At 40.9% G+C, this 24,074-nt stretch overlaps 1 protein-coding gene across 2 annotated transcripts in view; it reads right to left on the bottom strand.

Annotated features, from left to right (window-relative positions):
* The window catches only part of roraa (RAR-related orphan receptor A, paralog a), a 174,828-nt gene extending 152,085 nt beyond the window's left edge, over positions 1–22,743 (bottom strand). For both annotated transcript variants that reach the window (XM_068724120.1, XM_068724119.1), the window contains exon 1: positions 22,440–22,743. In XM_068724120.1, the coding sequence (XP_068580221.1) occupies positions 22,440–22,593 (154 nt within the window). In that variant the 5' untranslated portion in view covers positions 22,594–22,743. The remainder of the gene's footprint in view (positions 1–22,439) is intronic.
* Between the last annotated feature and the right edge of the window lie 1,331 nt (positions 22,744–24,074).

Consider the following 24,074-nt stretch of genomic DNA (forward strand, 5'->3'; position numbering starts at 1 on the left):
AACCACCTTGTTGGCTGGCCTGACGCGTGTAAACTCAGAGCCAAGTCAAGAAGTGAAAGATTGCCAAAGAAATGTCTGGCAGGAACAAAAATATTTCTCTCCTGCTGGATGAATCTCCACGGTAGAAATGTACACCTGAGGCCACTACTGTACTGTACCAGAACCGTTGACTTTCACTTTTTTGGGTTTGCAGTCTCACAGGTGGGACTAAATTAACTGTGATCATACCAACTTCCAAATGAATAAACATATGAAAGCACAAGCAACATAAAAAGATTATATCAGAAGCTATTCTTAATTTGGTATACATCCAAATGATGGCCATAAAGACAACAGTATACAGCTCAACTCTGCCTTTAAAGGGCTTCTTGGACAAAGCCTTATTGAGCAGCTTATTGGGTGAGTACTAAAATGTAGTCCACTCAGAAAGATAAACTTCAGTTTTTTGTCCATGACCTCCACTTCTTGAACTCTTGGCTCGGCAGCTTTTGTTCCTTGTGTCCCTTGGCGGCACCGTGCTAGTATATTGTCTATTCTCCACTGTTGTACTGTGTTTAAAGATTACTCCCCAGAGTCTGCATCACAGCCCCACGCCGTTAGTTTGGAATTTAAAGGAGTGCGGATTAATAAATCACAATCCCGAACTGAGCACTCCTCAGTCACCTTTTTTGTTGTATCTAACACCCCAATTCCCGGCAGGCTGGGCACACAAAGGCATGCGAGATCTGTGCTGCTCAGGAGAAGGGAAACAAACAGGTGGTGTAAACCTCGGCGGGCCCAACATCTCTGCACGAAGCCTCCCTGACTCTGTCCTATCAAAGCAGGTTGTGAGACCTCACTGCAGTTTCCTGATAGTTCCTTGCTATGCACACTTAGCAGCCTCTGGGAAAAGCACTCCAGGTGCTCATTGACTTGCATGAAGGCTGACTTTAGTTCTCACACTGGTGCATTCGAAAGACTGATGAGCTGCTATTGATCTCTTGCAGAAGATGCTTTTTCTCATGTACAAAGAAGATTATATAATACGTATTAGCAAGAAAAGGATTTTACCAATTATCTTCACTGGTTAAGCCTGAAAGAATTACAGCAGGAGAAATATTTAGCTTCTTTTTTAACACCGCTACCAGCGGAGGAAGCATGTGAATCAGCCTGATACAATGAGCACAGAGTTGAAATGTAGACTGCTATTACCCATGAGTGCTGCAAGATGCCCAGCATAAGTGAGATGCCGTTTGCTTTCAAGGACACTTATGATCCCAAGGTACTTGTTGAAGAGGAAGAATATTATTAACCCCAGTGGCATGGCCTTCCATTTCTTTATACTTCACAGGCAGAAACGTCAAACCATTATATTACAACATTTCTTTGAATGGTGAAAGCTAATTTGACTTGGGGAAAATTGTTCCGCGTAAGGTCAAAACAATGCCACAACAATGGCGGAAATGGGGCATTTTAAAAATAACTAGACGGGAGGAAACTTCAGCAACACAAGCTGTTCTTTTTTTCTAGGCCAGTGTGCACCAGCTTGCCATGACTAGACACTTGTCTAAGTAAAAAAAGGAAAGTAACACACTTTTACTTTAGAGAAAAGCCAGATGAGAGTTGATAGATGCACAACTTGCTTTAAGAATTCCAGCTTAACCGTTCACTTTGGGAAACTTTGTAAAAGACCTTGAAAATTGTCAGATGAATAATTTGTCTGTCTAGCAAACCAATTTAAGCTACAAAAGTAGATCTGGTTGGAAGGGCTGGTGCCATTGGATTAAAAGGGGACATTTGAGAAAATAGAAATTACCTTTTGGTCTCATCTAACAGGTGCTGACAAATTAAACAAGACTAAATGTTTGAGGTCCCACTAGTAGCCCTAAGCAGCTGCAATGTTTGTTACACAAAATGCAAAAGTTTTAGTGACAAACACCCAGATGTTCTTAGAGCCTTGCTGCCAAAGGGCATACAAATGTAAAGTTTGACCTCAGAATGGCACTAGAAAACAGGTCATTGAATCACAAAGTTCAAATGGGTTTTTCCTGCGGAAGCCATGAATATGCACATAAAACAGAATGAGAATCAGCCACAAACAAATAAAAGATATATGATGTGGATTTATTTCTGTAAGTGTGGCACTACAAGAAACAAGAACCTAAATCAACTGGAAATCTTAAATATCCAAAGCAAAAGCAATTTGGCCATTATTTCGTTTGTATACAACATTGCTAATTTGAAGCAAGGGTGGCAGAGAAAAGGTCACACAATGACCAAAAAGGACAAAGTTCTTCTGCGAAGTGTGACAGTGTTAAGTAATGTTCATGGTAATCTGCCCTTTACAATTTGAAAGATGTTGTGTACAAGTGGAAACTCAGGCCCGACGGTGGTGGTACAGTAAAGATCAAGGGGTCACCACGGAAAACCAAGAATGTGCTCCACAGAGGATGGAAAACTGAAAATGACAAATGTTACAATTCTTTGACAAAGTTAGATTTTTTTTAACACACACATGAGCATAATGTGTGCTTTTAAGGAAAATCCTTAAGCATTCCTTCGGTCCTGATGATTGTGAAAGTGTGTTGGTGGGAATCTAGCAATTGCTCATCAAGATTTTAAGGATGAAAGTGTTGGTCAAGGGGAAATTTGACATTACGATGGCACAGCCAGAAAGGTCAAGGGATCACCAAAATCATGAGGAACCATTCTCTGGGGACCTTGAATATACACCAGACTTAATTGCAATCCTTCCAGTAGTTGTCAAAATACTTTGCTCGGCACCAAAGAGCTGGATGAACCACCAGACTGATGGACATCAGCATCCAGAAAAACCTGCCAACATGATTCCTCATAAAACCTCACGGTTGTATGCCTTGGCCAACCAGTCAAGTAGCAGTAGTTTACATCCATGTCCGTCCAAAACGTCATCACTTCATCCCATTAGACGTTTATGTGAAATTGGCACAATTAGCAAATTCATTCTTGAGTTATGTCCAAAAAAGTGTTTTGTGAGGTCAGAGTGACCTTTGACCACCAAAATCGAATTGGTTCATCCTGGAGTCCAAGTGGACGTTTGTGCTAAATTTGAAGAAACCCCCTCCAGGCGTTCCTGAGCTATTGCGTTCACAAGAATGGGATGGGCAGACTTACACATATGGATGTGTACGGGTGGACAGACGGACAACCTGAAAACATGATGTCTGCGAGCACAAACTTGGCTGGTTTGGAAGCACAAAAAATGACAGAAAGTAGAAATATAACATACACATGGAGCCCTACTTGTTTTTGTGTGTATCTAAAAGTTTGTAGAAGAAAAAGTCAACAAGATCTAGATGCTAATACTGTGAACAGAGGCGGAGTAACTAGCTGCCAATCAGCTGCCTGTTTGACACACCGCTGCAGTTTAGCTCTTGCTTAAACCGATTTTGCACATGAAAAGTGTGTTTACATGTCTTGGGGAGCACTACTGCATATGCTTTAAGTGATGTCAGTTGGGTCTGAAGACTACAAAAATCTAAGACTCTCACCAGATGGAGGCTACATTAGACGCTACTAGCATGAAACCTGAATCTCTGACCGGTGCTGCAACATCGATTATGTTATATGTTTTTTTAACCTGTCCATTGTGAGTCCGAAAATGTCCTAGGAGTGCTCTTTAAATTTCCCCACACTAAAGAGAGGTGTACAATTGCAGGCAAGGACACATTGAAACAACATACAGATCCTTACACTGATCAGCTCGAGACATCCCAAGTGAACATGTTAAAATAATAAATAAATAAAATAAATAATAGCGTTACGGTATTGGGGTATTATTACCGATGTATCCACCAAACACATATTTTACAAGCCATTTGGCTCTTGGCAACTGTTCATTCCAGAGCTAGAGTGAAATGCATGTGGAAGAGAGAAATGCTGCCGAAACTCTGGCTTAGCAGGTGTGCTCTTACTCTTGTCTTTTCTGTATAGGACATGGCAGTATGACAATATCCTGTCAACCATCCTTAGTGACACAAGACTCTGGAGCTCCCCTATAATTAACCCTGGCGGAGCTCCAGCCCAGGTAGTGCAGGAGAGAAGGCCCACTGACTGCCAGCATGTCTGGCAGACACCATCCATTCCCCAAACCTGGAGATGATCCTGCACAGGAGACACTTTGACACTCTCTACCGCACACACAGTGGACTCAGCAGAGCTTCAGCCAACAAACCCATCTGTGGAACTCATTATTAGATCACTGCTAAAGACTCAAGCAAGACCCTCCACACTGAAACTCACTTCTGCAAGTATTTTTTCTAAGCTGCCTACGTGCATCACTATTCCATAAGATCATGAAGTACATTATATTTTACCTATATATTTGTCATTCACATTTCTGGATATGATGTTACACCTTTGTGGCGGTAAGCTTTATGAATTTGGAAGGCTGATTTCTTTGTTTAGATGGTAATGAGTAAATGTAAATGATGGACAGCAAAATGTGCTCCTTGTAAGATGATGAAACATGACTATGTTAATGATGTATAGCTTGGAGAATTCCAATTGCATACTGTATATAAAGCTCCAAAACATTTCCACAGCATCCAGAAGCGCTGAGAATTGTTGTGCATCAGCATTTCTTAAAAGGGCCCATAAGAGCTCTAACATTCCCGGTACCTTCTCAGTCGTTGTTGGATAAAGAGAATCCATAAGCCCCTCATTGTTTGCAGTTTGACCAGGTGCCTGGCACATAAAACCCCTATATTCATCTGCCAAATACTGTTTGGCTCGCACACAAGACAGCAAACATCTCCTCTTCATCACTGGTCTGAAAAAAAGCCTTGTTTCAAGAACTGTGCTCTGTGTGGAAAAGCAAACTGTTTATATTCAGCTATCTCTTTTGAAAACAGGAAGAATGGAAATACATTTCCATCTTAGCTGTGGATATATTATAATTGATTTATAACAATGAAACATTATCATCATCCCATTATCTGTCTTTTGTCATAATCTGTTACTCGGTTCCAGATAATAAAATGCATATCATCATATATAAATCAAACTAATCATATATGCCATCATTTTAATGCTTCTGCACAAAAAATAAAATAAAGAAGACAGTCCAGTGCAATCTAGATTTCTTTGCTGCCTTGTGATGAATATGAACCTGGGGTTAACCTATTCCTTACAAAGACCAGAAATCAATTAATATTTAATTTGTCTGTGAATTAAATATTGAGAAAACAGGGGGGCTTTTCATAATGTCTCTGCAAGTTTTTTACTAGATTGATTTAAGTGTTTTTCATCAAAGGTAGCGTAACACCAAAGCTGCCACATTCCCTTCCCAGTTTTGCCTGCACTTTTCTTTCAAAATGATTGATTCGTGATTGGATGACTGCACAGGCCTGGTGTGCAATTCTGTGTTTCTTTCAAGCTGCTAACACAATCTGCCTTTAAACATCTTAACAAAGTTTCTGGTATAACATTTTACATATCCCATATGATCAGAAAAAATCAGGTTAATAACTGTAGTAATCATATATTGTATAAACACAATCTTCATTGTTAGAACTTAGTGTAAAGTCACATCAGGTGTGATCACATTTGACTTATTTTTAATACAAAAGCTTCTTGTCTGTTGTGACTAGACTTATGAAATGCAAAACACACTTGCAGTAATTTAACATCATTAAATTCTCAATTATGAGCTGTCACTTAATAACGGACAGTGAGCAATTCCATTGATTTTTTTTTTAAGTGAATAGGATCCTCTGAGCAAGTATGACACTAATTACTCCATAGAAACACTTGAGTCGAGCAACAGATAAACACAAGCGACATCTTGGCATGCATATCCATGCTGCTACTCATTCAGGAAGCTCACAAAGTCTGACGGTTTTGATGTACTTCAGTCACCCTGATATTTCACTTGTTTAGACAACCTGCTCTGGTTTCATCATGTGGACGTCAAAAATCGTACAAAATAACCTTTACAGTCACATCCAAGATCCCAGACTCAGTCAGTTCCAGCCTACGAGCCTCTACAAAGAATATAACAGCATCGCAATTACTGGGAAGCTCAATATTCATTTCATCTATGCTGACCTGTTGCCTTCATCCCAATTTTAAGTTTCATTTTAATGAAATTTTTCTCAACCTTCTATCAAATGGATGTTCAAAGGAACCGCAAAGGCAGGGGCTATCTGATTTGTTATGAAACAATCAAAAGCCAGCAATGATGCTTGTTAAGCTTCAACATGTTCGGCATATCCAGCTGGCAGACCATCATTACACACAATCAGACTTGTTGGCAAAACCCTCTCCAAAAGCTTTAAAACGATTGTCATCTTTTGATATTTAAATCCTCATATCTACATTAAACCATCAGAAATATAAAATAGTATTAGGAGATACCAGATTGATCAGCGATTGGATCTTTTTTTCTTCACGTGGTTTCAAATTAAATTGTCCATTAAATCCATTAAATACAAAAGTGGTATGAATCATTTTATGGACTAGATGGTTGAACCTGGGCTGTCGTTAAGGGTCAAACAATATCCAAATGTACGACACAGGTTGAAACCACCCGCAAATCAGCTGGGCACAAAATACCCTTCTGTTCCCACTGTCACCTCCTGGTACCTTCACGCTTTGTGGATATATCTGGGAGGGAGGGGGAGAAAGCAGAGAGCCAGGAACCAGGGGCTGAGGCCGAGGAGCCTGGATAAATTAGCCAAACCACTTAGGTGATTTCAACTAAAATTAGCAGTGCTGCCTGTGGGCTCCATCAATTCTGAACTTGCTCAAACTCTGACAAGCATGGGGGAACTTTTCCCCTCGGCCCCGCTATCTTGGAGCCCCCACTGTCTGGCTCTCTCTCTCTTTCCTCCTTACACCTATCCTCCGCTCCCCCTCCACATTTTACTATGGAGAGCTCCAATTAGGGCTCTCAACCACTATGCATGAACACTACTGTACTTCCCGACCTTGCAAGATATTCATTTTCTTTATTTCTTACCTCATTCATGTCAGGAGCAAGAGTAGCGATTCAATTTAGGAACATTTTGTGTCAGTGGTTGATGAAATATTGTAAAATTTTACATTATTTCAATAAGAAAGAACAATCTAATGGTTTTAGTGTTTCAAAAACTGTGCTGTATTTAATTTTCAAGGATCATATTCAGCATTCAGTCATGTGGTCACAGGTGATCAGTGTCTGTTGACACACAACAATGTGGTAGCTGCGAAACCCCATGATCTGGATAGGGTGAAACACAATGAGCTGCAATTTCAAAAGGCTCATTTTGCAAAGCTGCAATTCAAATATTAGCAACAGGGCAACAGAGATTTCTCTTTTATTGCATATGCGGTGTGTGTGTGATAGTCTAGAACAATGTACATACAATTAGAGAACGTTGCAATCATTTGTTAGAATGCACATGCATGATGAATCGACAATTTCCTTTATAATCTGACAACATATGTGCAACATTTATCTACACCTGGCTCTTCTTGGCACCAGGTTTTCTCTACTGGCCAAATTGCCATTCTACCTAAACTGACAGGTGGCCACCCTGAAATGAAAAAATGTGCAACACATTTTGTATTTAGTTTGTGTTAATTGTCTGTCTGGAAGGCAATTCCAAAAACACTGCATTTTAAACAGAAGTTAATGTGGAGGAACGTTCAAAGAACATTGAATCCTGAATTCTTGTGTGAGCAGTGGGGGTAAAAACCCCTATTTAGCCACACAGAAACAGCATCCATTCAGCCTGAAACATCACAGAAAGCTCATGTTTGATGTAGGGAACATTTCTGTTTCAACATATGTTTATGAAATCAACCGCACAAATTTTAAGGTGATTTTTATTAGCGTAATTAATTGCTCACAGTAGTTCAAGCTGCGGGGTGAACGTCGCTTTTCATTGCTAATCAGACAGCAACTCATCAGCACTCAGACGGCACGCGTACTGAAAAGGAGCACAGCAGCATGAACACCCAAACATGTGTGAGTATGCACACACACCAATAAAAAAACAAAATGACATTTAAAGACTGCTGCCATGACTCTCACAGACGTTCAATCAGACATGTAAACATGCATAAAACAGTGACGGATCACATTTGCTGCTCGAGTGACCCAGCAGATGAAGACAAAGACATTTCATAGGAGGAAGTGCACCGCTCCGACCAGCCAAGCAGACTAAATTGACCTATTCCTTAATCGTTTTTAATGAAGACAATGTGAGCCCTGAGTGCCGCCGAGACCTCTAGCGCTGGCGCTGCGTGCATGTACTGCCGCAAACTGGCTGCCACACAAACAAAGCCGAAGCAGCTGATTTTTAATTCTAAATTGTGAATTCCAAAATCATCTCTCCCAGAGATTACCTTTCCCCCAGCAGACTCTCTCTAATTTGTTCAATTAATGGGAATAGTGTTCCAATTAAAATGTCATATCCAAATGAATTTAATTTGAGAGGAGACTGCCTGTGACAACTGGAGAGAGATCTCTGAAAATGGAAATGAATAAAGAGGTTATATTAACATCCATCAATCAGGGTTATTTTTTTTTTATTACTTCACAAGATACCTCAACATCCTGTTCCAAAATAAAATAAATGGCCATTGACTGGAAAAACAGAGCTTGATTTATTGTCATGCCCTTATTAGTTGCACTCATTAGAATACAGAATACACTCAACTACATAGTTAACTTCCTTATGAGCCTGACTGGCTCTCGTCGCCATTCATCCTAACCTGTTTGTTGACATGCCATTTTGTACAGTGAGCTCCTACCAAGAGCCAGATATACCAACGAGACAAAGAGGTCAGATCAAATGAAACTATTTGATCACAGTGCTGTACAACACTACAGCCGGCTGCTTTTTTTTTTTCCTTCTTTCTTACCATTATGCAACTGCTAACATCTGTTACTTTTTCATGGACATTATGTGCAGCCTAATAAAGCTGCAACATCATTTGTTGGTTTTAAACAAGAGCTTGAATTTACATACTCAAAGCTGAATAAGATGGATCAATGCAGACTTTTTGTGCAGTTAATGATCAAATCAAATATTACAAGGGTTAAAGTTCTAACATGCAAATTGGATGACTTTTTGAACCTCTCAGGTGAAATAACTTTTTTGCTCACATGTTAAATGAATTCATTATGCTTCAACCTCCATTTGCTACTGGGCCAGGACCCGTAAAAATGTATGCGGACAAATGTTCTCATCTCTTTTGGGAATGTCTAGCGGAGGACATTTCTCTGGGAACATGCGAACATTCTTTATTCCCCGTAACAGCTCCTGCAAACCTATTGTTTTGAGTTGACAAGGTGATCCACAGAAGCACGTCAGCTCTTACATTAAATTCGCCATTCTGACCTCCACCCTAGTTTCAAGTGGGGCAAAAAGAGTGCATGTGAAACAAGAGTGGGAGAGGGAGAGGGATAGAGAGAGTGAAGACTGGAGAAGTTATAGAGAGCAGATTTCCAAGGACGACTCCATCTTCCTAATGGAGTCTCCAGAAGCCAAACGCTGGTTCGCCAGTGAAGAGGAGGGCAACAGGAACAACGGCTCCCTCTGGGGTGAAAAGACAGGTCAAGGTACCAGAGGATAACCGACCACATAACTGGCAGCTTTACTGATCCATCAACTGTACAATGAAGAGTTAACACAATCCGGCTGTCATCTATCGTGTATATGTCTTTACAAAAATACCAGCCTACTTCTCACTTTTAAGACTTCCTTTGGTTTCCTCTCGTCTTACGGTAGATGCTCTTGTCATCTTGCTTGGTTTGTGAACTATAGAGGATTAACAACCTGTAAAAAGTATGCAAACTGTCGAGGGGCCCAATTTCAAACACAGCTGCGTATTTTGTTATTACAGACCTCCCAGTTTAAAGCTGTGTTAACAATACATCTCCTCAAGACTGCTGCTGCAGCCGAACAGTAACAATACCTTTTCTTAAATAAAACATGAAGGAGGGGGATTGCATCTTTGTCTGCCTCCTTACATGACATCATTGTGCATTTTGGCCAGGCGTTACATGAACTGATACAGAATCAGCTTGTTGACATTAATATAGTGTCCTCTGCCATATTGCGAAATCTATCGCACTAAATTCACTTGTTTAAAAAAAGCTATGGCCACACTATTTTATATTATCAGAGGAGGTACAAAAAAGTAAGAAGACAAATCTCTTTTGTCTTTTTGTTATTTCTAGCCTGACACAGTGCTGAAAATGTCTCTATTGCAACATTTTCTCCATATGCCTCCAGACATCATCAAAAGACTATTTTTACTTTTTATTGGTAAATCATCAACTTTTATTTGAAAGTAAAACAAATGACAGACGTTCCAGCCCCTTGGCGCACCATCATGTGGGCAGGACAGCAAAGCCAGGCAGCCTGACGAATGCCCGGCCAAGGCAAGCTGGAGGGAAGTAAAAGACACTCCTCCTCAAACGGCCCGTCAGCTTTCAAAGAAGCAGCCATTAGTGAGCGCTCATCAAGCGGGAACAGGGGCCCGTCCATTCCCCTGGTGAAGCAGAGCAAACGGCAGGCCACAATGCCTCTACAGGAGGGGGGAGGCGGAGGACTACGGAGATGAGCCCTGGACCCAGTGGTGTTGCCGAGCGGAGTCAAGCCGCACGTCCCCGGCACACTCAATTCCCAGCCCAACTGTCACTGCTGGCACTCAATTCAGCCCCTTCAAGCACATAATCTGTGCTCGTATGGCTGTTAAACACCACACACTCCGGTCCTTCACTCATCCCGTGCCATGGTATTGTTGTGTCTGGCGACTTTCTGTCCATTATCGAGCCATTAAAGGATTTGGATGGAGAACCATTCCTCAGCATATGGTATCTTGATCTTCGACATGGCAACTTAAGGACAATAGATTCCTCGCACGTTTCGAAACTAATCATTTTATGTACTAGAGGAAACACAGGAAATTCCATTAGACGTATATCTATTGTGTGCTTTGGAGCGCGGTATAACCACAGCAATCGTTTGCTCATTGGTTCATGCAGTGAGGAGCTGTGCGAGTGTCACCGGGAACAGGTGAGAGAGCTGACTGAGATTCTTGCAAGTCGGAGGGAGAATCATTGCATTAATCTCAGCGAACACAGTGGGGTCTTAGGTGGCACGGTGCCACGCCGGAGATTCCCACTTACGGCCATCTCTCCTGATGACAGAGCGATAATGTCACATGGGTCCAGGTGAGCGAAAAATTGCAGCCTGCTTGATGCTCAGCCGGCTGCTTTAATTGGCTAAAACAAAGTAATTTGAGAGCGGTATGGGGGGCAGAAGAGGGTAAATGATGGGACAGAAGGTCATTGCTTCTCTTTTACTCTGCTGTGTGCCATCCACCGACACTCTCAGCATGTGCTGCAGTTAATATTGAGATCTATTATACACTAGCCTTTCACCATCTGCTTCACACACTGAGAACCTGTGCTGCACTCCTTGTTATTGAATTTAAAAAAACAAAACAAAAAATGTTTTGCTCCACTGTATGTTTGTTTGAAGATGTTGCAACATGCTTTGATTCATGGGGATCATAAGATGCTCAGATGTTACTGATGGTTGGTGAATTATAACAAATGATGTAATAGCATCAAAAGAGCTTTTAAAGTGCGAAGAGCAGAGTATTTTTTTTAAATGCTCTCTGTGTCCATATGGTGCCGTCAAAGCAGGGAACATGCAAGTGTGATGCCAATGTGAAGAGTATTCTGTTGTTCTTCACGTATACTAGAGCTGCAAACAATGATTATTTTTACTATCAATGAGTTAACTACAGTCCTCAAATAGCTTATTTTGTTTCACAAAATATTTTGATAATGAATCAATTATCAAATGTTTGATTTATTTTCTGTCTATTAATCACTGCGAAGAGAGATCTTGGGAACATCCATTTGAAAGCTTAAGCTTATTAAAAATATGAATCCAGTTTGAGAAGTGCTGCTTATCAAATACTTATCAAATACTGATGCAGTATATTCGTAATTTATCACAGAACTGCAACTATCTTACAGACCTCATCACACTCCTTTAAACAGTGTTTCCTAAAGTACACAAAGTACTGTTCTATTACAGTATTTTCCCTAGTGATACTTCATCAAGACTTCCAATATACAACCATGTGCGCAGACAGCATTTCATTAACACTTGTGTAGCTGTGCGTGTGTGTGCATTCAGGCATGCGTCTGCCTCCGAGCGTGCGTTCAAGCGTGCGGGTACGTGTGTGCATGCGCTCGTTTGAGTGCGCCGAGATACATGATGCACCTGTGTTAAACAAATGACCCTCACGCCTGTGTTGGTTTCTCCCAGGTGTGGCTGATGCATGGATCGTGTGGCGCCGAGTGCTCGGGGCCACATTGGCTCAATCGTCCTGGGATCATCTCTGAATGTGGCCCGGAATTTGCATTGAGTGAAGGAACGGTTCACCTCCTCGGCACAGCCTTCCACGCATCTGAGGTGCAGGGGAGGAGTGTGCTAGACCAACCCCCTGCAGGCAGAATCAGGTGTTATCTGTCTGACTGGGGACAGCACCATCAATCTCTCCTGTCCGCTTCCCTTTGCCCAGAATCAAATCAGCACAGGGTAATACATCTGCGCCGACGACGTGCAGACAAGATAAGCAATTGAGTATGCCAAAATTTTGCCAAGTTTGCCCGATGTGTGAAAGGAGCAGTGATAATGTATTTATCACTGCATGCAACTGGTTTCTGCTATCAAGGGATACTGTGATATAATGAGATATTGTTCACTTAATTCTTTCACTAATACAAAAGTTTTACTTTCACATCAGTGCTGCATGTCAGAAGCAGAGCAACAGCAACAACAACAACAACAACAACAACAACCACCACAGTGCAAAGTTGTTGTAAGTCAAAGAACAGCTTTTGTGCGCAGAAACAAAGTACACAAAAATCAGGTTTCATGTAGATCTTGTGATTTGACACTTAACACGGAGGAATTTGACCGACTAAAATATTGTATACGTAACGAAAGAACAACACTTGGTGTAATCGGTTCAGCTTGTTCTATTTCACACACATTACCAGGGCTGCTCTTCAAGGTTAAATTTTATGCCCAATCTTATTTCCCATTTACAAGCTGTCAACTGAAAAACAAGCAAGCTTCTTTTTTCACTTAGCTGTCTATAAAATATGGTAGATGTTTCTGTACTTTATATGTAAAAATATGAAAGGAACAAGTCTGTCATCTTCTCACATTTAGACCACCTGCACTTTATTCTTACATCAGTCACTAGTCTGTTTCACTTGGTTCATTCAAAATTCAGCAGTCATGCTTTTAGCTTCTTCAAACAGACAAAATAACATCACTCGAGTTATGCTCTTTTCGCTGGTTACCTGTTATGTGAAGAATAGATCTGAAGATTTCACCTATTACTTTTACAAGCACAGTGAAGTCTGGCCTTGAGATATACTGCAGACCTTAAAGCCCCCTGTCAGCTAGCCTGCAGCCTCACATTCTCCTTCTGGCTGTTTCTGTACTTGAGACAAAAGATGACCAAGCTATTGCTTTAAACTTAGGAGGGATCATAGGCAGGCAAATTTAGCATCAACTGTAAAATCACTTTTATGAGGTGCAAACACGATAAAAGCTCCAAAGTGAAAATAACAAGTGCACTTTCTTGTAATCAATCTGTACAACGAGGCCTATTATGCCTTGGGCCACTAGGCGGCAGGGGGTTTAAAAAGCAAAACAGGGAGAATCTGAAAGTCCACAAAGAGATGCACAAGAGAGCAGGAGGAGAGGAGGGAGGTGAAATACCTCTGTTGACACCTGGTCTGGATGATAATCTGATCTGTGTATGATGGCTCAGAGTTTGAAAGGCACTTTGTCCAATTAGAAGTGTGCAGCAAATTTCCACCTGCCCCTGACAGAGATGAAGTGGCTCTTTCAGAAGACGCTGTGGCACGGAGCCAGCAAAGAGGGCCCAAACACCGCAAGTGGAGCAAGCAGAAATTAATGAGCATCACAAGCAACACTTGTTTGACACAAGATGACATCGAATGAATATTCCCTCAGTTAAACTGTTTCATACTATATTTCAATTACTCAAACCTCAACAATGGCTGAATGAAAACAGTTCATAAAGAGATATTACATTGATGAAGGTTTTGCCAAAAGTAAAAAAAAAATCAAATATTTCTGAATTCATAAAGACATTGATTTGTGTTTGATTACATTTTATTTACGTTGATTTGAGTTGCATTTGGATTTTTATTTACCTGCCACTACCCAAAAGTACTGTCCTTAACCTAGCTATAACTCTTGTTTTGTACAATAACATTTGACAACAGGGATTGTTGTGTGCTAAGTTAATCACAAGGACATAGTACAATGTATAAGGAACGTCTGCACGATGTGCCACTATCAACATCAACCAAAGGCCTTCATCTTCCTATTTCTGTAGGTCTATTTCTGTCTGTCACATAAAAATAGGCTTTTAACAACCCAGCATGGCATTAATTATTGCCTCTTTAGTACTGCATTAGTAAAATAAAGCTGCAAATATTGATTGATCAGACAGCTGATATTTGTCAGTGAATGAGAGCAGGATTCGTGGGCCATACATGGTGAAGAGTGACTCTGTCTTTCAATCACTGTCAGAAAGCAGCACAGCAGCAGCGTTGCCACACTCCGTCTTAGTACGCCTCCTAAAGCAATCAATCCGCAGACATGCAAGAACCAAATATTCATTAGTGACTTGTTCATATTCAAAAGCCGCCTTTTGAAAGTAACAAAAGAGCAGAATTGTGTTTGACAGGCACATTACAATGATTCTATGACATACTGTGTGAGGCATGAACAATCGTGATCATCTTCTATTATTTCATGAGTAATAAATTGTGAGCATTATTGTCGTTTGCCAGATGAGAACATCTGCATTGTGACGACCCCTCCTGTGTGGGGAACTGGATTATCTAAAAACGATTATAGTCTTATAATGTTACACTATGAGACGTATCCAAATGTCTTCTTTGATTTCACAAATAATCAAGCCAGAGTTCTACACTCCGATTGGTTTAAAATTACACAAAGGTCGGTAGAAAGATCTGTGTTTGGACAACACAGACTATTGTGAGATGTTTCAATAAGAAGAAGCTAATAGTTTCACACAGAGTGATTCAACATGATTAATACTTATGGGTATTGCTTAAGTACTCCAGCCCATTGGCCCTCTGTAACCAGCAACAAAAAAAGAGCTGGGCTGCGATGTTAATAATTAGTTGGTTCTGCGCTAAAAAAAATTCTGTCCAACCTCACCAGATTTTAATCAAAGGCTGAAAATAGTAGCTGATTGTAATCGGCACTCAGAAGTCACCAGGGGTGTTTGAAGAGCCCGTCAAGCCTGAGAGTGGAGCTAATTCGATTAAGTGGTGGCAGTACCTGGAGGGGACGGATCTGTATCTCTCCCTTTTTTATTTATGAGATTAAGTCGCGCTTGTTATTCCAATATAAATAATCAAGCCAACAGAAATGACACTGATTTTCAAGTCGTTTTTATCTCCCTTGTCTCCAAAAGTTTTTTTTTATTTTTTGGTGACAAATAAACTTTGTTGAGTAATACTCCAGTGGTACTGATGTAACAAAAATTACGGTGGAGGATGTGATACGTGTGCTTCGACTTCCTCAGTATTATTACCTTACCCCAAGTGATAGGACTAAAGAAAAATCAAAAGAATAGGCACTAGGGAAAAAATGATCTGCTCCAGAAACTATATTATTTATAATATTTGTTAAATTTTAAGATGGATTTCTGCAAATGAATAAAAACTGTGGTGAAATAATGACGCAGAAACTAATGAAGCCAGACTGATGTGTTTGAAAGTTTCAGCAACTCCTGAGAACACCTTTTTCGAGTCTAGACTATCCTAGTTATATTTAATAAATCCTGAGAATACATGTGCAGACATTGTTAAGGCACATTAGCATAACTCTAACCAGAGGAGAAAGCACATGGATTATTCTGGCTTGTTACCGGTCTTCATCTATGCTAGACGGCTACAACATGCAACACGTACTTCCATTTTCATCTTTGACTGATGTCATAGTCCACCACTCAACAGTCCTTCAAACAGAGCTGCCGTGAGGACCACTTAGTCTTCAGAAAAGCAAGATAAATAATGGTTAAGAGGCTCTTGAGGTGTGGTGTTTGACTAACATACTTTAGATTTTACAACGTTACCTCTTCCTGTTTTAAAGTGTGCACACGCACATAACGTCTGGGAGACCCTGCGTGGCCGGGAGATTTTTCTCTCAAGTGTTCAACATATGTCAGCGCTCTGCAGCCTGCATGAAGCCGTAAAGGCTCTGTGGTAAAATATATATCTCTTCTCTGAGTGTGTAGACACTCATGGCTTTATGTTGACATGACTTGACATGAGGCAGCATGGATGTATGTATATCCAGTAAGACTTTGTTCAAAGGCACAAGAATGACGGTTTCAGAGATGCTGCTGGTAAAGATCCTGAGTGAGTGCTGTTTTTTTTTAGTGGGAAGGGCTCACCTACATGCTCGGGGATTTGCACCCTCCACACTGGTAGAGATGTGAAAGGCTTGGCCCGAGATGCGACATAATAATTCCTCGGAGTGATCCTTTAGACCCCTCTCAGCACCTCTCTCCCTCCAGGCCTCTTCTAAGGGGCCCAATTCATATCAGAGAGGCACAGAGCCGCACAGAGCCAAGCAGCACCAGTACTTAGGTCACAGTGTACCACATTAAATTTAGACTCCTTTAACGCCCTCCAATAATGCATCTGGAGTATTTCCGGTCATTACTATGCAGACTTTTATTTCTAAGATACAAACTTCTGTAAATGGGCCATAGATCTGAGCTGTCATTCACCACTGGAGATTTCACATCAAATCTGGTGTCTGTCACCAGTTGAAACTTCCTCGCCAGCCCCAGTTAAGTCACTGGTGATTCAAACTCCAAAATAAACTGCCCCACAAGAATAAAACTTCAGATTGGTCGAGAGTAAGTTTGACATTTCTAAACTTTTTTAAATTAATATAGCCTATTAGGGCTTGCATTGCGTTGGCCACAGTATACGCCCGATAAATCTGAAAAATGACTCACAGGTTACCAAAGAAATGCAGTTACACCAGAACAGTTGTGCTATGCATTCCTGGAGGAGTGTTTTACTTTGTCAAACCCTTTAACTTCCAGTTCTTTATCTACAGTGTGTATCCTGAGCAGTGAAATGAACGGTTTGGTAATATGGCAGCACCAATTAACAACTTGTACAACCGCCGCACTTTCGACTGATTAGCGCTGTCAAACCAACCACAAATGAAGTTTAAATGTTCCTTCTAAAACAAACCCATAGGTTTCAAACTATTATAATATCCATTTATGTGCATTATGTCCATAACTTTGTGTCCAAACTGAAGTGGTAGAGGAATGGCTGATTCGTGAAGTTGAAATGAGGATCATTTAGAGTTATCTATACAACACCTCCTCATTTCACTACAAAGACCTAAATGGAGGGGGCAGCTGGGTGGAGGGAGATCGCCTGAAAGTGTCCTATTTCGCTTGTTATCCTCGTTCAGCTTGACCTTACGTTACATTTTATTTCCCATCAATGAAAGTGACGTTGTGTGACTCCCGTCATGTAATACATTCAGTATGCGCGAGGCAGAAAACCATGGCAGTGCTGCCATTTTTAACAATCAAACATTAATTTTCCTATTCCAATATCTTTTTATTTTACTATTTGTATATTCGAATTTAGCAAATTCATTGACAGTCCTAGTACTGCTTGAAAGCACGTGGACTCAAATAACTTGAACTTTGTAAACAGAGTTTTCTGCTTCATATTAGGTGCCACAGAATTAATTATGGAAATTGTATTTGCTTACAGATTTCAGCATTGGGAACTTTGAAGCTATTGGCCCAGATGTTCTCATAGAGAGAATCAGGAGTCAAGTATCGAACTCAGGCAATGGTTTGCTTGATGACAGTGAGCAACGTCCAGCCAGTGTGTATATTTTCACTGGTTGGGGAAGACCAAAGACAATGTCTAAAATGTAATTAAAGTATAATCCAAAGAAGTCAAGAACTTATGCAGCTTTCCTTGTACCAAATACAGAAAAAGTTCCACTCGACACCATCACAAGTTATTGCATGATTTATAACTCCTTAATTTCTTAGATGTGGTAGTTTCAAAGCTCAAACTAAAAAAATCTTGAAGCCCCATAGATGAAGCACTGATACAGCTAACCTTAACCGCTTGACCAAAAAAGTTAACTTGCACTTCACGCAAAGCTGGACCTGTTTCCTAAAGTCAAGAGGAACTTGATTTAAATAAATTGAGCTTAAAAATTGAGCCATTTATTACCCCACTGAGACACTTGCAAACAAAGTTTCTGTATAGAGACCAACACGCCTCTCTGGTCTGCATTATCTAGTTACCTTTATTACAAAACTAAACTTTAATATGAACGATCATGTCTTATTGGACAGAGTTGTTATATACAGTACACATGTATACACAAAGAAAACAAAAGTAATCTTAACAGGAGAATAATATTTTTAATAATAACCATATTTTTGGCATCTGACGATAGAAAGGAAAACAATCCACAAAAGACAAAAAGGATTTTTCACTTAACGGGACATAACAATTATAGCACTTTACAAATAAGTAGGACAATTTGAGCCAAACCAATATTTCATTATTTTACGCACTTTGGTATTTTGAACAGACAGCAAGAAAGAAAGGGCCTGATAACTGGCATGATAAAATCTCAATTAGTGCTTATTTAACCACTAATCCTGATATTATGTTGACATTCACAGGTACATCCTCCTTAGATAAGCAAGCTGCCACTCAAATGAAATCTGACCTTTGAAGCTCATAAAAACAAAACTTTTTTTTTTTTTTACAAAAGGTAGTGGTGCCAAAGTCTAAACTGAGAGCAGATGTCACCACCTATGTAACAGCTCAGCGTACAGCCGGAGAAATACTGTTTATCTTTTTCAGTTAAACTGTTTTATATTGTTGGTCTGAGGGGAACTTCATGTGAAGAAATCAAATACCGAGCTTTGACTTCAAATAGGCTGATTATTAGCATTTAACAACGTTAACGGTCTGACAGGTACCAATAAAAGAGCTCATGATATCATCACCTCACCCACATTTAAGAATTGAAAACGCAGGAGGACTGAAACTAGATATTATGTTACAAGCAGCCAGCCAGAAAAAAGGAGACACCTAATGGAGTTCCTCTTTCGGATCTGCCCGGGCTGAAGGCTCAGCTATAAGCCCATACCTGTATCTTCATGCTCTCCAGCGGGCGGGGAGCCCTAATTCATTGAATTTGAGAATGCCACAGGCCCAATAATGTTGCTGTCCACTCGAATGGCATACAAGCCCAATGCCAACTCCCAGCTTTCTAAGATTTTGTGTAAAACCTTTTTTTTTTTTTTTTTTTAAAGCCTCTGCGTCCCTGCACCTCATCCGTCTTGTGTCAACAACAACTGAATAAATGCTGCCACTCTAGCCGAGAGCTCTCATTTCGCTACCCAAAAATAAAACTGCTGGTGAAAGTCTGGTTGCGTGTTCGTTAAGAGAAGACTGCATTTTTTTTTTTTTTAACCCTGCCTTTTTAGTTTGGATCAGCTACTAAAACCGCAGTGTCAAGAAAGAGCTGCTTCCCACAATGAAACACTTAAAACTGATACATAGTTTATCTTACGGGTAGGTGGAATCTAGATATGAAACTGAGGTAAGAATAATAAGTAGGACACATTGCAATATTTTCTACTGTAAGAAACCACATCGCACTTCAGCTAATTACAACTCTGACAATGATAAAGGCAACATAATGTTTTAGCAATCAATTCCACATCTTTCTCCCGAACGAAGGAGCATGACGTTCAGATGACTAAATAACAAGCATTTGTGCAACACAAGAAAACAAGCGTAGTGGTCAGTGTCACATAGGGGCACTATACCACTACAACATGCACATGCACTGTGTACACACACACACACACACACACACACACACTTTCAAACATACTCATGTTAACGGAGGATCCCGGACACCGGAGCTCTTATCAGATTTGCGGCTTCAGAGCTGTGCATTTGTGAGGGTTCAAGCCTCTGCAGAGACAAACCGTGACCTTACATAACCAAGTCATTAATATTGATTGTTTCCAAATTTGCGAAGCGAGGGATCTTGCAATATGAAAATAACACCCTTCCTTTTTCCCAGTAATGATATCCACAGCCCTCCAAGGCCTGTTCTCTGACCCACTCAAGTCTTACAGCAGAGTTTCTGCTGAAGTAAGCCCTTTCTACTTAAAAAGGTATTAGCACTCAGGGTTAAAACAGTAAATGCTCTGTGTGCAGGATAAGAAATGTGCATCCTCAGAAAGTCTAATACAGCTGGTGTAAAGAGGGAAACTGTGCTTGAGCAAGTGTCTGCCGCCTTTCAGATGTTGCTTTCTGTGGCTGGCTTGAAAGCCTGAGCATATAGCTGTAATCCTAAAAAATGTTTTACAGGCCTGTAACACTACCGTGAGCCATAGACGTTTATTGTTTTATTTTTTGAGGAATCTGCACTGAACTGAACTGTGCCGACGCAATAAACCAACTGCAGTTACTTTAATAGAACACTTGTACTTTTGCATCAATGCTTTTTTAAACATAGCAATTAAGCCATCATTTTGTCATGAAAGCTAACTTTTATTCTGCTCTCCTACATGGACGATGTTCTGAATATTTCTACATGAGATATGTTCAACGCAGGTAAACATGATGGGATGAAGCAATTTAGGAATTGAATCATTCATAACCCAATTCAGAAAAATGTGGACTGCCACTAAAAAAGTTCTTAAAACTTTTCGAAAAGCCCTCTACTGCTAACCCCCTCTAACAAACATTCTTATTCTTTGGGCAAAGAACTAAATAAAGTTCCAGTGCAGGGAAACTCCTGGCTGCAGAGGTTGTCCCACAGAACATAGTTGTTGGGTTTTTTCACCCGTTCGCATTACATAACAGACTGAAGGCGTTCTTTTTCCTGTCTTTCTCTTTCCCAGACACACTTTAATCCTGTGCATAAAAGTGTGAATATGGGTCAGCAGGTTAGGAGTGTCTCAAAGTCAGACTTGCGAAAAAATAGAAATCAATCCACGAAGCTTCCCAACAACCTGTCTTTTCTCCGCTATTACATAAGTGCTCCAGGCTGTGCCAACCCACAAAGTCACAGTTTCCCTTCAGTGGTATATAAATGCCCGCTGAAGTACAGCGATTTTCTTTTTTAATTTAATAGTGGTGGTTTTCGTGGAGAGTGGGGTAACTCTAGTCTATAAAGCGAAAAGATCTGCGATGATGATGATTTCTGCTCTCAGTTGCGCGCCTCTGTTTATGGCTAAACCTGTTACATAACCAGCTTACATTCCACATTCACCATATCACACTCTAAATATACCCTTGCGCGCAGGAAGAGTGCGCACACAAAAAACACACAGCGCAATTAATTAATTGCCACATGTACGTTGCTCGCCTCACTGCAATGTACACGCCAACCGTGCCTGTCAAGAATCGGTAGAGAAATCCGTATTTCTTTGAACTTGGATGAGCCCGGTTAGCCTGTGCTGGAGACAGCCGAGAGGGGGTGTGGTTAAATACTGTCTGTACTGTACAACATGGACGGGACGTGGTGGATAAATCATGTAAAAATGAACTACTCCTCAGCAGAAATGTAGAAAGACTGTTGACGGGCTAATTGATAATATAGGTCCGTTTTAGTTTTTGCATTGTCTGATCATGTGGAGGTTTAGTCGCTAAAGGCGTGCAGCGCCCCTCATGCTTGAAACAGTGTTTGAGAGCTAAACAAATTCCAGCTGCTTGGGCGTCTTTTTGCACACAGGAATAGCCTAGAATCTGTTAGCTGGAGATGTAAAAAAAACAAACCCAGCCAGACGGCGCTGTGTGCTGTAGCAGGAACAGTGGAGGACACGTCCCTATACAAAGGAGAATGGGACTGATCGATAAACTAGCCCGCAGTTTCCAAAAGTTCACTTTTGACACTTTGACAATATCGCGTTTGGGCGGACAGGTTGGCCCTTTTTGGCACGAGGAAAAGCTCCTGCTGGTCAACGTGAAGTTGCTGGGTAATTGATTTATCTTGCAGTCAGAGTAAACGTGACATCTGTGACCGTATCACCCCCCTATGATTCGAGCTGTCAGTGGAGCCTGAAAACCAGCAACACACACCGAGGCAATAATTACAAGCGAACGGGTAAAAAGCCGCGGTGGTACGCAATAAAAAGCCATGTCCCTGTGGTTGGGTGAATTTAGACTGTGCAGTTATTTATGGGGAAGCGATTTAATTCATTTTGAAGTTTGATATAAAAAAAAAAAAAATCCGCGATCGGTCTTTATTTCACACACATTACAAAGCGAAACGCGTCCCTCTTACCTCTGTTGGTGCTTGAACAGGTCTGCCTTCGAACCGGGGCTGGATGGTCCGCTTTCCGGAGCGTCTCCAGGTTTACCGGGGTTTCCCTGACCGGGGTAGCCGGCTCCGAGGCGCTGTTGCCCGGGTCGCTCGCTGGATCTGGAGGGGACTCCATGTTGAATTTCAGATTTGCTGTTTAACTAGCGCTAATACTTCAAACTAATTCTACGCGATCTGTGAGCTCCGACACTACGTCTTGCTATCTAATTTAGACTAGAAGTAAGAAATGGGAAATGCGAGTGTGTCTGGAGGAGGGTGTGTAGGTTTGATTGTCCACTAGCAGCGCTAGTGAGAGCTCCAGTCATGCACACTGGAAAGGGAGAGGTTGTCAATAGCCGAAGAATAGATGTAGGCCTGAAAGTAATCCATGCTGATCGACCCTGCGCAGTTTTACATGGGAATGGCAATGTTTTATTAGGCTTCCGTCTCACCGAGCTCAGCAGCTTTCTACTAGGTATTATCTTACTTACTTAAGTTGGGCACATTGTCAGAATATTCTATCAGGTAGAATATATAGACTGCTGCTGAATTTAAAACTGAAAACTGTCAAAAAAAAGGCATGCATTTGCATCATCTCATGATCATTTATTAAGGCAAAAAATGAAAATAATGAATAATAATGAGTATTGCGGGGTTTTTTTTCTTTATTCACGATCTGCAAATCCCCTCCAGTTAACCATGGCCCCATTCAGCCACATCATCCTATTCCATTTACAATACACAGTAAAGTCTCTGTTTGAGAGTTCACAGTCAAAAGCTGCAAAAAGGTAGAGAAGTGATTTACTGCTACATCATGAAGTGTGGATACATTCCTGACCACAGCAGTCAATAAGCTGCTCCCGACCATTAAAACAACTTTCATGTCTGAGAATTCAAAGGATAGCCGGAGCACTACTCATTATTTTCATCATCATCACCACCATTATCATCATCATCATCACCGTCCTGTGGGAGGAGCGGACTGCATGTCTTGGTCTGATGAAAGGACTCTCCCCTTTACTCACACAAGAACCGGAATCTCTCCGCTCTGCTCTGATAAAAAGTACAAGATTGACAGCAGTTTGGAGAGAATGCGCTTTAAGATACACTGCCGCGTACAGCTGGCATCAAACGTCTTTCTGACAACCGGCGTCCGCGCACCGCTTGTTGCGCAGCAATTACAAACACCACGCTTTCTGCATGTGATCAGCGGGCGAGCGGCGAGACGGAACCCCGCCTCTTTAAGCGGTGCACGTGGACTTTGACATGGCCCTGCCCTCTCGGTGCAGAGCCAGACTGATAGACAAGTCTGAGAAAAAAAAGCACTGTGCTAAAATGTACTGAACGTATAAAGTGATCAAATCATAGACACTATATATCTGTAAAAAAAAAAGTGCTTGTATATTAATATGCATTAGTCTGACTTTACAATGTCTTTAGTATATCTTATTATTGTCTTCCTGAATATTACCATAATGTACATAACAGTGTATCCTATTGGTGATTGCATTTGATTGAAACCAGTATATCTGCCTTTACACACAAATAAAGTTAATATAATCCAGTTACTTATTTCAAACGGGCAGCTGAGGTAGAGTGGGTTATCCACTAATCACA

Source organism: Cebidichthys violaceus, unplaced genomic scaffold (genome assembly GCF_023349555.1).
Source record: "Cebidichthys violaceus isolate CVI_PGR_0920_01 unplaced genomic scaffold, fCebVio1.0.p SCAF_3, whole genome shotgun sequence".
NCBI lineage: Eukaryota > Metazoa > Chordata > Actinopteri > Perciformes > Stichaeidae > Cebidichthys > Cebidichthys violaceus.